Source organism: Brassica napus, chromosome A8 (assembly GCF_020379485.1).
Source record: "Brassica napus cultivar Da-Ae chromosome A8, Da-Ae, whole genome shotgun sequence".
Taxonomy (NCBI): domain Eukaryota; kingdom Viridiplantae; phylum Streptophyta; class Magnoliopsida; order Brassicales; family Brassicaceae; genus Brassica; species Brassica napus.
In genome coordinates this window covers 17,258,146-17,270,621 of record NC_063441.1, presented here as the reverse complement: position 1 = coordinate 17,270,621, position 12,476 = coordinate 17,258,146, and the positions used below count along the sequence as shown (strand labels likewise).

At 35.8% G+C, this 12,476-nt stretch overlaps 4 protein-coding genes across 6 annotated transcripts; all 4 read right to left on the bottom strand.

Annotated features, from left to right (window-relative positions):
- Positions 1-223: 223 nt before the first annotated feature.
- Positions 224-2,563, bottom strand: LOC106359966. Of its 2 annotated transcripts, XM_048737882.1 has the most exons (3): positions 1,315-2,563; positions 1,158-1,232; positions 224-1,086 (listed from the first exon to the last, which is right to left on the bottom strand). In XM_048737882.1, the coding sequence occupies exon 3, from the start codon at positions 1,082-1,084 to the stop codon at positions 284-286; it is 801 nt and encodes a 266-aa protein (XP_048593839.1). In that variant the 5' UTR covers positions 1,085-1,086; positions 1,158-1,232; positions 1,315-2,563; the 3' UTR covers positions 224-283. The 2 variants fall into 2 exon arrangements, with proteins under 2 accessions (XP_048593839.1, XP_048593838.1); XM_048737881.1 differs by lacking the exon at positions 1,158-1,232 and having other exon boundaries at positions 1,315-2,562.
- A 1,963-nt stretch (positions 2,564-4,526) lies between these two features.
- LOC125577110 lies at positions 4,527-6,396 on the bottom strand. 2 transcript variants are annotated; one of them, XM_048737879.1, is made up of 5 exons: positions 6,186-6,396; positions 5,968-6,109; positions 5,633-5,825; positions 5,187-5,534; positions 4,527-5,117 (listed from the first exon to the last, which is right to left on the bottom strand). In XM_048737879.1, exons 3-5 carry the CDS (start codon positions 5,730-5,732, stop codon positions 5,047-5,049), a joined length of 519 nt encoding a protein of 172 aa, XP_048593836.1. In that variant the 5' UTR covers positions 5,733-5,825; positions 5,968-6,109; positions 6,186-6,396; the 3' UTR covers positions 4,527-5,046. The 2 variants fall into 2 exon arrangements, with proteins under 2 accessions (XP_048593836.1, XP_048593837.1); XM_048737880.1 differs by having other exon boundaries at positions 5,968-6,027; positions 6,186-6,393.
- Positions 6,397-6,839: 443 nt separating this feature from the next.
- Positions 6,840-8,105, bottom strand: LOC125576958. The gene is made up of 2 exons (XM_048737516.1): positions 7,406-8,105; positions 6,840-7,225 (listed from the first exon to the last, which is right to left on the bottom strand). The coding sequence occupies exons 1-2, from the start codon at positions 8,103-8,105 to the stop codon at positions 6,840-6,842; spliced, it is 1,086 nt and encodes a 361-aa protein (XP_048593473.1).
- Positions 8,106-9,021: 916 nt separating this feature from the next.
- On the bottom strand, positions 9,022-10,159 carry LOC111212403 (glutathione S-transferase T3-like). The gene is made up of 2 exons (XM_022713946.2): positions 10,142-10,159; positions 9,022-9,747 (listed from the first exon to the last, which is right to left on the bottom strand). The coding sequence occupies exons 1-2, from the start codon at positions 10,157-10,159 to the stop codon at positions 9,022-9,024; spliced, it is 744 nt and encodes a 247-aa protein (XP_022569667.2).
- Positions 10,160-12,476: the final 2,317 nt, after the last annotated feature.

Sequence of the window (12,476 nt, the reverse complement as noted above, 5' to 3'; positions counted from 1 at the left end):
GTTACGTTCTGAGAGAGTATGTGAGGACGTGAATCCCTGAGTTTTCTTAAGGCTAAGGTTTAAGTTCAAAGATTTTAAGAGATTGTGAAGTCAACATCACCGTCCAATCTCATCGTCACCATTGCACACAGCAGGTGGCCAAGTGGGTTGTGGAAACACCGAACTGAATATAACCTTCGGTCTTCCCTAGAAGGTTTCGGTTTGTGCTGGTAAAGTAAAAACGTAAAACAAAAGAGAGTTACTGATGTCAAATTAACAAAATACACTTGAATTCATCTGTTCTTCACTCAAATGTTTCCGTGAGAGACAGATCCGTTATCCCAGCTATCAGATCATCGATACAACTCTTCTCCACAACAACATGATCATGATCATCATTTAGTGGCTGGATCGTGGAAGACTCATCGAGTGCTTTCTTCACTTGTAGCCCCAGCCCATCATCCTCATCACCGTCTCCCACAATCTTAAGATCCCACACCTTGAAGATCTCTTGTGGAGTAAGGTTACCCGGATCCTCCAAAACATCAACTTCGTCAGCGTTGTTGTCTTCAACGTAACTGCTGCTCATGAAATCATCCTTGACGACTTGGGGCGTTTCTGACACTGGCTCTTCATCCGCCTCTACATTGCTCACAGAACCATCCTCTTCTATACTTTCAATACCTGCGGTATGATGATTGTCCACTGGTCCATTGGTTGTTCTGCTCTCTGCCGGAAAGTAATGATCTGGCAAAGAGTTCTTGGACGGGTCTGATTCAAAGTTCAGCAAAGAGACAATCTCGCTGACTTGATCACTCCTGTCAGCAGCTTGTGGTTCAAAACTCTGCATATGAACTGACTCGGCTTCAGTCATAACCTCGTCTCGAGACCGGACACTTGTTGTTGTTTCTGTCGGAACAAAGATCTGTGGATGGATATCAATGATTTCTGTTAAAGCATCTCTAAACGTCCCCCAGTCATTGTTGTCTGAATCATCAGGGAAGCTGATGATGCAGGAATCAGCCCAAGCTAAAGATTCAGGCGAAACATCTTCCTCGTGTTTGACGGAAAGAGAAACATCTCCTCTGTCTTGTCGTTCAGACATGGCTACAAAACAAGCACATCAACATCACTTTAATTTTAAGACACATACACAGTTCTTTGCTTAGTTCACTAACCAAAGTGAAATGCGTAATTTCTCAAAATCGAAAATCAGACGCCTCGGATCAAGATCAGCGGTTTATGAATGTCAACTACGCAAGTATTAAGACGGAAATTATACTGAGAACATCCAATTCAGTGATTGCAATCCAATAAGTACTAAAATTGACTGACCTTTTAACGATTCGAGGATCCCAGAAAAAAAACCTAGTTCTGAAGTAAGAAAAAACCTCGCTTCGAAATCTCCGAGTCAACCGAAGAGAGATGAACCGTAAGGGAAACGACATCGTATTGAATTCTAAGTTGGGTACGTTTAAAATCATGAGATGATCCCAATATTTTTTTGTTACTTCCTCTAACGAAAAGAGAAGCCCAATAGGCACAAATACAAACAGATCCAACTATTACATTTTTAATTAAGCCCAAAACAAACCCAACAATAATAGATAAGATTTAATGCATGGTTGACACGTTGCTTGTTGTCGTGTTCTTCTCTGTGGAACCGAGAAAAGAGAAAGCAGTGTCGGAAACCTTGCCGGAAATCTCACCGCCTCTGATTCAGTTGAAATCTGCTTGCACACTCTTCAGTCCCTTCAGTCACCGCTGATCATAAGGTTTTCATCTCAAATCGTCAGGAATTAATTAACTCCAAAGAAAAGCTTCGGAGAATCAAGAACATGACTTTGTCGGAACACCACCGATTAAGCAGCTCCAACTCTTCTGCGTTCTGCACTCGATTCCCGAAGCAAAATCCAAATCTCAAACCTTGACTATCATGGATAATTTTTTTTTTTTTTTTTTTTTTGAAAAAATGTTAAATTTTATTCCTCAAAAAAGCCTTTTTACAAAAGATGCTACCCTTGTATCAATCTAAAGTTAAAAAACTCTGTACAGAACCCCTATAAAATAATCAAAGCAAATCACACTCTAGTACCAAACCAGAGTTGCAAAGCATCTTCCATACCCTTTACTCCTTTTGCTCTCATCACACTAAGTTTGTTTCTCACCCCCTTATCAGTCACCTTCTTCAACACATTTATAGGCATTAGCTTATCATGGATATTTCGTCTTAACACAAAATCGAAGATTGATACAACTTCAATATCAAGGCCCAATCATTTCTAACCAAGAGAGAATTCAATCTCAACATCAAGCAGTATAACCATAGTGAAGTAGAAGGTGAAGAGATTTAACCATTGAATCTAATACTAATCGGATACTTTATTGAATCAACTGAAAAACAGAGATAAATTATCATCTTGAAGATATGCTCTGTTTTTCAATTGAAACACAACAAAATCACCGAAGTGAAGCACTACAAAATTCGTCGAGACGAATAAGAGATTCGCCTAGCGAAAAGAAAAAGTCGATCACTCGGATCGAATATTTTACAGAAACAAAACCTCCATGAAAGATGGTAGCGAGAGAACATAGAAGAGGAGAGATCCCAAATATTTTTAATGTCACTAGATCCTTCCTCCGCGCTACGTGCGGATAATATATTTAAATTTGTTATATTTATCATTTTTATTTGTATGTAAATTTTTGTATATTAAATTATATATAACTAATTTTTAAATTTGATTTTTTATATTTTTAATTTGAAGTAAGTATTTCTATTATATGTAACACAATTAACTAATAAAAAATAAAGAATCAAGTCCGAGATTTTAGAGTTAAGTAAAAAAAATATAATTGTGTATAGAACATAAATTATCTTAGTTTAAAAGATCGGAATCTCATCTCGAATAAATTCACAAAAAGGTACTCCAATAACCTAATTTAAATAAAACTCATTTTAAAAAAAAACTTACTTAATAATATTTGTTTTACGTGTAATAGTTGAAAATCGACAATTGAATATCGATCTAGAATATTATTTTAATATATCTAACGGTAAAATATTAATTATAATAATTTTTTTTGAAATTTTGTAATATTACATGAATTAGAAGTCTTTAAAATCTAAAATCTATTTTATTAACATAATATATTTTAACTATTTTTTATTCTTTAAAATCTAAAATCTATTTTAATTCATTTATTATAGAAGAATTTCATAATAGGGATGAATTTATCTCCGATGTATTTTTCTATTTTCTCTCCTAAAAAGGAATATTCTTGATATATTCTTTTCTAAGTTTACAAATAATATTTTTTATTTGTGAAAGTTGAAAACCATCCCAATTTATTTTAGTATTTTATAAAATTATGATATTATTTACACTAAATATTTCTTTACAAACTATTATGTAAATAAAAAAATAATTATATTTATATAACTAATATATTTCATTAAAAAATATTTTCAGTTATAATTGTTTAAGTAAAAAATAAGGATCATTTTGTAAAAAAAATAGAGGAGGTGACATGGCAAAAATATAATTTTTTATTAACCGATTATTTTTGCCTACGTAGACACTTTATCTGAGGCTTATATCCTCCTTTTATTTACTTTTTGTTTAAATTTTAATTTTGATTATATACTAAAAAGTCTGAGCTCTTTAGTCATTTAGACTTAAACGCTTCGCGCGGGATTTGGTATTTTGGCCAATATATATTTTAAGTTTGTTTCTAAATTCATCGGGTTGTTTCACAATATGTATTTTGTGAGTGGTGTAATTTCTAATTTGCAAGATGGATATTAACATATGCATATGGTATTGTTTATTTTTGATGTAGGATAGTTGTGTGTGTTTATTGTCTTCATACAAACTTCACAACTGTTAATATCTAAGTTTCGATTTATTTTCTTTGACAACACTTAAGTTGTAATCCGGTGTTGATTTGTTAAAGAACTTCAAATAGTTTGGTTTTATTCTAAGACCATGAGCTAAAATATCTTTTGCTCAATTTATGAAAACAAACTTCATCATCTGTAGTAGTAACATGTGTTATACCGGTTTTGAAAATTGTACCGATTGCTTGATGCCTTTCTAACAATTGGCCTATTTTGTTTTGTTTTGTCTATGGTTTTTGTACTATATTTATCTATCGTTTTTTGACAACCACAGTCTTTCCTTTATATAACATTATTATATCGTAAACACAGATTTGGACATAAAGAAAAAAATCATATACACATCCTTGTCATAGGAACCTTGTTTTTCTTTAATGATTCTTCACAAAAACAAAGAAGTAAGCACCCACATTTAAATCTTACATTGTTATTTTTATTAATCCAATGTATATTGGAGCAAAGAAAAGTGATCACACGTCTTATAAAAAAATGTTAATAACTGACATTTCCGTTCTATACTGAAAGTAGACGTCAATAATCATATTCACAGCAGAAACAATTAAGTGTCAGGTGAAGTAAGAACAATGTTCAGTATCTTTGTGTTGATCAGTAATTACTTTTTGCGAATCAAGACTCCAAAATCATATTCCTGAAACAAAAGCCAGAAAGTGAAACTTCGCTCTACTTCTATCTCCTCTTACTTACTAATGTTACATGAACGCTACACAAATGACTTTTATTATCTATTCTTTTTTATATATGAAAATACAACATATGATTCTACATATCTATACCTCTGTATACTACACGACCTCCACATAACGCTTAGTTTCATCATTTGAGCGACCATTATCAAAGCAGTTACCATAACGAAGATCTTTTACTTGAGGCCGGTGAGGATCCGCAAACACTTCCTCCCTTTGGGGGCGGTTCACATAGAATACCCACAGCACCAGACATAGCAACACTCTAAGTCTCTAACAGAGATCATTCCCAGCCCCGCGTTCACGACCCTCAGATTACGCTCCAAGGGCGGACAGTAGTCCGATGTAATACTCTCAAACGTATCCCTCACAAAGTTGCAATCCCGAAAGCTAAGCAGCAGCGGCGTGTAATGCTCCAACGCGTAGCTCTCGTTCACAACCGCCACCAGCTGCTTGTATATCTCAGGCGTCACTCTCCCCACCGTCGTGCAGACATTGGATTTTGTTACCTCGCATATGTAGCTCTCCCACACCTAAAATCATTAAGACATGCCTTGGACCTTTGCTGTTTAGCTTAATACATTACAAAGATAAGTATGTACCGATGATGCGTTTCCTATTGACAGTTCCCAGGTGCCGCACTCGCGATCTTCCATGTTTGAGTCGAAGGAGCTGCAGAGAGGAGGCATTGGCGGTCTGGACTGGTTGTAGTAGAAGTTTTGGCCTGGAGATGGGTTTGTGTTGGCCAAGGCGTAGACGAAGGTGTTCACTACGGTGACAAAGGTGTTCATTACGGTGACGATGCTGTTGATGACAACTTTGATTTGAGCGAGAGTTTGGTTTGTTGTTTGCTCGTCTACGCATGGGAGGATGCTGCTTAGTGTTGTCTCTGCGTGAGGGTGGTCTACTCATTCCTTCATGGCTACACATGTATCTGAAATTGCACTGCACTGCACCAAACCAAAACAAAACAAAACAATGACATTTAGTCAGTGTTCTAAAAACGGTGTGTAGAGAGCAGTAAAAATGTAAATCCAAGGACCACTACCGGCAACAAAGAAGAAACAGTCAGGTCTCTGATCTTCTGGAATCGCTCGGCCGCCTTTAGAAATGTTGACTCTTTCAAACGTCTTCACGGCTTTCTCCATCTGCGATAGTTTCTTATGAATTTATTCCCAAAATTTCTTCATTATGCTCAATAATGATGTCGGACGGCATCTCGTTATCTACAGTCTCAGATTCTGTTTAAACCAATTAAACAAAAATACAAATAATTTCAGATTCTTACTAATATAAACAAAGCTATGAATATCCAAATGACCAATCTTAGCAAACAAAACGACACAACCGGATCTAATAGTCATATTAGATAATCCGGTTTACCTTCATGAGTTCACCATTTAGCTCCATAGAAGCTCAATTTACAGGACACCACGCCACACCCTATGCCAAACAGGCAAACAACATATGAAACCAGTGAAAGGAGACTTTGTCCGCTTCTACCGGTTCTCAGCATCAGCCACAACTTCACATGTAAATCACCAACCCATTCCAAATCAACGAACAATAAAAACATATGAGGAATCATATAAAACGCTAACCTGCAGCCATAAATGTCACCAAGACTCCGACTTCTGATCAAGACAAATTTCCATCGCCAAAGCTTCATTAATTTTCAGATCCATGAATTGAAATAGAAATCTGATTTTGAATCATCAAACGCAGATGCAAAAAAATGATGAATCTGTAACGGGAGCTTTTGGGATTGTTGGGAAGGAGATGAAACAACGCTAACGAATGGCGGAGATGGAAGACGGGTTCAACCCTAAAATCAAAACACCTCGTAGGCGAGTATCTGACGTGGCAAATTTCAGACACCCTATTGGCTGATTTAAAATGAGGACGTGGACAGTGTGGCTACTCCTCATATATCCCTTTTAGTATTAGTTAGGGCATCCGCATTGGTGAACCCCTCTTGGGGTTCATAAGGTTTTTTTATTATTTTTTTGGTGGGACCATAAATAGTTGTGAACCTCTATCGATTGTGTTCCTGCATTGGTGAACCTGCAGAAGGGCTTCATAGAAATAAAATAATATTATATTTTTTTTTTTAAATCTTTTCACTATATTGAAAATAAATGAATAAAATATAATAAGTTTTAAAATATTGAATACATTAAGAATTGATTACATTAACCAATATATTTATAAAAGAAATTTATTCAATACATTGAGAATTCATGAACATACAACGATCAATCATCTACATCAAACATTTGCCAGATATTTTCGATGAGATCAGCTTTCAAACGATTATGTTTATCTGAGTTTCGAACTTCAGTGCGAATGCCAAGCATATTATGGACATTCAAACTTTCTCTTCTTCGCACCTGGGAACTTCTGCTTGACTCTCCCGACTCGAACTCTGATGTATCAATTTGATTATATTCGTCTCTTTCGTTCTCGACTATCATATTGTGCAATATAACACAACATCTCATAATCCTTCCTATTTTTTCCTTGTCCCATTGTAAAGCTGGGTTTTTAACTGTTGCAAATCTTGATTGCAATACTCCAAAAGCACGTTCGACATCTTTTCTGGTGGCTTCTTGGCGTTCAGCAAACCGCACTGCTTTAGGACCTTGAGGAAGTGGGATGGATTGGATAAATGTAGCCCAATGCGGATAAATTCCGTCAGTAAGGTAGTATGCCATATGATAGGTGTGGTTGTTGACCTTGAAATTAACTTTAGGTGCTCGACCTTGTAAAATGTCGTCAAAAACTGGTGACCGATCAAGAACATTGATATCGTTGAGAGTACCTGGTAAACCGAAAAATGCGTGCCATATCCAAAGATCCTGTGATGCCACAGCTTCTAAGACAATTGTCGGCTTTCCTGAACCACGTGTAAACTGCCCTCTCCAAGCCGTTGGGCAGTTTTTCCACTCCCAATGCATACAATCGATGCTGCCTACCATCCCTGGAAACCCCCGTGCCTCTCCAACATCGAGTAATCGTTGAAGATCCGCCGGTGTAGGTCTTCTTAAATACTCAGTTCCAAACAATTGTATAATCCCATTAGTGAAATTATCCAAACATAAACGTGAAGTACTTTCACCTAGTCGGAGATATTCGTCATACATATCTCCCGATTGTCCGTATGCCAGCATACGTATTGCTGCCGTACACTTTTGAAGTGCAGATAGCCCCAACCTTCCATGAGCATTTCTTCTTTGCTGAAAGTATGGTAGTTCAGTACTTAGGCTTTGGACTATGCGAAGGAACAATGTTTTGTTCATTCGAAAACGGCGCCTTAACATTTCCGGTTGGTATGTTGGATTTTCCGCGAAATAATCCTTCCATAGTTGTTTGTGTCCTAGTTCCCGCTCTCTTTCGATATAACTTCGTCGCTTCGGCTTGTTGGTTTGAGCATTAACCATTGGGTCGATGTAATTATCGACTACTTCGTCGACAATTTCATCTAAAGCTTCATCTACTTCATCACTTGATGAGGAAGACATCCTTTGTACATATTCAAAAAAAAAAAATTATTATCATATTAATTAACCAAAATGTTGTTTGTTTCATATATTTCTTTAAATTGTATTTTAAGACAACAAAATGTTCGGTGTTTCATATAAAAAAGAAGCAACGGTTCATTAGAAATATATTATGTGATTATATCATTTTTTTCATACAAAGATACATAATACTTGTAAGAAAATGTCGCCAAAAAAAAGATATAATCACATCACATGGCGGTTCACCAAATATATTTCTAAAATGTACACGCAAACAAAGAGAAGTTGCATTGGATATTATGTGATTATATCTTTTGTTTCATACAAACCTTAATTAAAATGTGTCATACATACCTGAATACAAGGAGAGAGAGTTGGTGTAGAGGAGGATGAGAAAAGGAGTGGGTAGATACACAAATACTTTGTGTTTCACAAAGTCAAGTGAGAAAGAAAGAGAAGTTGCATTGGAGATTTTATAAATGATAGCCAAAGAGAAGTGACAAACATAATATATATAGGGAGACAATGTTTACACCCGTGAATGAAGTTATCAGGGGTACATACACCCGTGATTACATCACATAGAAGTGTAGAAATATCCAACATTCTACACTTTCCCGTGATTGAAACCGACATACATAGAGCTAAAAGACAGATACATAAAGCTAAAAGACAGGTACACAAAAGAAACAGAGAAAGCGTGAACCCGTGACCTGCAACACACGTACAAGCATCCACCTCCACAAGTCAAGCATCCACCTCCACCTCCTGCAACCCGTGACCTGCAACACAAAACAGAGCCGAATCAATAAAGTTAAACAAAAAGTCTAGACAACACTCAAGAAATCACATATCACTCTAGACAATAGTCTACACAACACATTGTAAACCACACAAAAATAACCGACTGACCAACTCAAAGCATTTCAGATATCAGTTTATTCTTGAGTGTCCTTTCTTGATCAGAAAGTGTATCTGCATTTTTGCCTAAGAGACGATCAAGGATTTTCCGGTTTGATATGATAGTTTTCTTAGCTAGTATGCTCTCTATCTGATCAAGAGCTGCTTCATTCCCGTGCTTCTTTCGTTTTGCAGCTTTGGAAGCCTTAATACCAGGAGGCCTAACCTCTTCCAACTCAGGCTCTGTTTCCGCAGCTTCCTTCCTTTTCTCCTTTGGGCCATCTCTGGAAACAGAGTTTGATCTCCATTTTTGATCAAACCTCAGTTCCCGCCACGCATGCTCGAGTGTGAACTTGAGCTGGTAGTCGCTAAATAAGATGTCATGGGCAGACTTCATGACATCGTTCTCATTTTGACCACTAGCTTGTTCCTTCAATGCGGCTTCATAACTTCCCACAAACTTACAGACCTGCTCATTAACACTTCCCCACCTCTGCTTACACTGATTCCACTCTCTAGGAGCGAAGTCACTCAGCTGAGGGCTTGAATTGAAGTACTCTGCTATTCTATTCCAAAACGACCTTAACTTCTGCTGGTTACTAACTATCGGATCCTTGCTGGTGTTCAACCAAGCACTGATCAGAACAATGTCTTCTTGTGTTGTCCACTTTTTCCTCTCCAACGGTTTTGGAACAGTAGAAGACCCTACGCCTATGGACCCTACGTCTATGGGTTGACTGGTCTAGGAAGATAAAAGGTTCATAAACCCGGGAGAATCTAGAGAAAACGGTTCCATTTTGGTTTGGGGTGGTGTTTTAAACGTGGTTTTGGTTTTCAGATTTTTTACTTCTAACTATGTTTTTAAACTACCATTGTGCTTTGATAAGAGAGAGCAATTAAAGTAAGTCTAACTACCAAAATTCATTAAAGTTAATTACACAACAAGTTGTTCTCTAACGGCATTCATTACACATCAAATCTGTTTTAAAAAACTAGTACAAGAAGTAGACAGAGAGCATTCAACACAGCATTCATCAGAGCAACCAACCAACTGATAATTAATGTTTTTCAGTTCCTAGTCTACCTAGTTCACTTCATTTCTAGTTCAGTTACCTACTCTACCTAGTTCAGTTCACCTCTAGTTCAGCATTCATCACAGCATTCAGCAGAGCAAGCTAAATACTTCAGTTCAGTTAAGCTTAGTTAAACTTGAGTGTTTACCTTAAGGTTTTAATTCGAAGCAGACCTTCTCCAGATTTGCAACCTGCACAGTGAGAGAATAAATCTCAGCAGTGAGGTTATCAACCGCCAAACTGAGGCGGTTAACCTCTGCCTGCAGATGGAAACAAACAAACCGTGTTACGGACTTAAAAAGAACCAAACTTTACAAATCTTTATACTACCTATTTGATACTCTTAAAAAGTTCACTAACCTCAACTGTGTCGATATGTTTATTGAGATTGGGCACCAACTTGATCACCTGCTCAGCCTTCTCCACCCGCCTACACAGACTTTCGATCTCCTCCTGCACACCTATAACCCAAGGCTGACGGTAATGAAACCCATCAGCCTTGTTGACAACATAAACACATTAGACTCGCGTCACTAAAACATAATTTATACTTCTTCAAACCCATCTGCATTGTATCTCTTACCTCGTAGTTGATGCACGTGAAGAAGCGTTTCCCAGGCAGAGTGTCGTACTCCTCCTTCACGCGAACCTCGTCTCGGATTCTCCCACCACAGGGACACCTTCTGGGAATCCCATATTCTGAATCGGCCACGTTTCCCATCCTGTTGTAGTACTCCTCTTGCCTCTTTGTATTTCTTCTATCTTCCACGGGATCCATCTAAACAACAAAGATAAAACAGATTACGACATAATCACGAAAAATTATGATGAAACGACCCATAAATCGAACCCACATGCAGATTTAAAACCATAACTCGAAACCCCCAAATCGATTTCAAATCCCAGATAAACAAACCCTAAAATTCGATAAATCGAACCCCGCATGAGGTTTTACAACCATAAAGCGAAACCCCCTTTTCCGATTTCGAAGCCAAACTCGAAACCACAAAATCTATTTCGAGTCTCCCACATCGGTTTCGACACCAAAAACGCTTGATTTAACCGTGAATCCACTCCATACTCACCTGGGCTCGTAGAGGAGACACTCCGTCGTCGATTAGATAGAGAAAAGTGAAGAACGGTCAGCATCGCACCAAAATCGCCTTTCGGAGAGAAACCCTATCTTTTTTTCAGAAATGAGAGAAAATGCTTTCTCTCCGCTTTCCTCCTCGTGAACTCGCGAACGCGTCTCCAATGGGTGGGTGACACCTGGCATGAACCGGGCTCATACGGGGTCAGTACTAAGAGGCGGGTCGGGGAAATAAACCCAATTTTTGATTTATTTTTGGCTTTCGGGCCTATGAACCCGAGCCCATGAACCCCAATAGAACTCTCAATGCTGATGGCCTTAGATACTTTAGCAGTAGTAATTTGTAATCGTTTTAAGAAATTCAAAAACAAATACGAAAAATATAAATGTTAATACATAATATGATTATTTAATATATTATAATTAAAATTAAATAAAATTGTAAAAATATACAAATTATTATTAAGATTTTATTATAAAATACAATTAATTATACACTTAAAGATTGTCATCAATGTTACAATTTTTTTATAAAAAAATTGTATAAAAAACCTTCAGAATGGTATTCACTAACACTTTGATTGGCGATTTTTCCATCTATCTATACTATTATTTATGAAGTGAGTTAGCTTATTTGTCATAATTTTCATGATTTTAGGTAATTTTGATTATTTGTCATGTTTTTGATTAGGTTTAAGGTGAATCATTAATTTATTAATAGTTTTAAGTTGACTCCATAATTTACTAATTTAAATAATATAACTATAAAATATGTAATTAGATATATATATAATTATTTTGATTTTGTTTATTTGTCATGTTTTATGATTTTAGTTAATTTTACTTATTTGTCATGTTTTTATTAGGTTTTAGCTTAGTCATTGATTTATTAATAATTTTTAGCTGAATCACTAATTTATTAATTAAAAAACACATATGTAATGAATTTTATATATAATTAAAAACCAATTTTGATTTAATAATATTTAAATCTATATGTTATATTAAAATTCTTATTTTTTTATTTATCATATTTTATTAGGTTTTAAGCTTTTATACAGGTCATTGATTTATTATTAGTTTTTAACTGAGTATTCATTAATTTTCATAAAACCCGTAATGAATTTTATATATAATAAATCATGAATTTTATTTTAGTAATATTAAATTTATATGATATATTAAATAATTAATTATAAACTAATATATTAAAATTGTGAAAATATATTTAAAAATTAAGAGAATTTTTATATATATTGTGTTGCTATCTGAAAACAATATTTTTTATTATAAGTTAAAAAATTAAGA

Excerpts from the sequence above, each read along its gene's own strand:
- LOC106359966 (XM_048737882.1), bottom strand. The coding sequence starts at position 1,084 with ATGTCTGAACGACAAGACAGAGGAGATGTTTCTCTTTCCGTCAAACAC.
- LOC125577110 (XM_048737879.1), bottom strand. The coding sequence starts at position 5,732 with ATGGAGAAAGCCGTGAAGACGTTTGAAAGAGTCAACATTTCTAAAGGC. Across the intron at positions 5,535-5,632 it reads CTGTTTCTTCTTTGTTGCCG|TGCAGTGCAATTTCAGATAC; the intron begins GTAGTGGTCCTT and ends GGTTTGGTGCAG. Across the intron at positions 5,118-5,186 it reads CAATAGGAAACGCATCATCG|GTGTGGGAGAGCTACATATG; the intron begins GTACATACTTAT and ends TAATGATTTTAG.
- LOC125576958 (XM_048737516.1), bottom strand. The coding sequence starts at position 8,105 with ATGTCTTCCTCATCAAGTGATGAAGTAGATGAAGCTTTAGATGAAATT. Across the intron at positions 7,226-7,405 it reads CGCATTTTTCGGTTTACCAG|GTCCTAAAGCAGTGCGGTTT; the intron begins GTACTCTCAACG and ends CACTTCCTCAAG.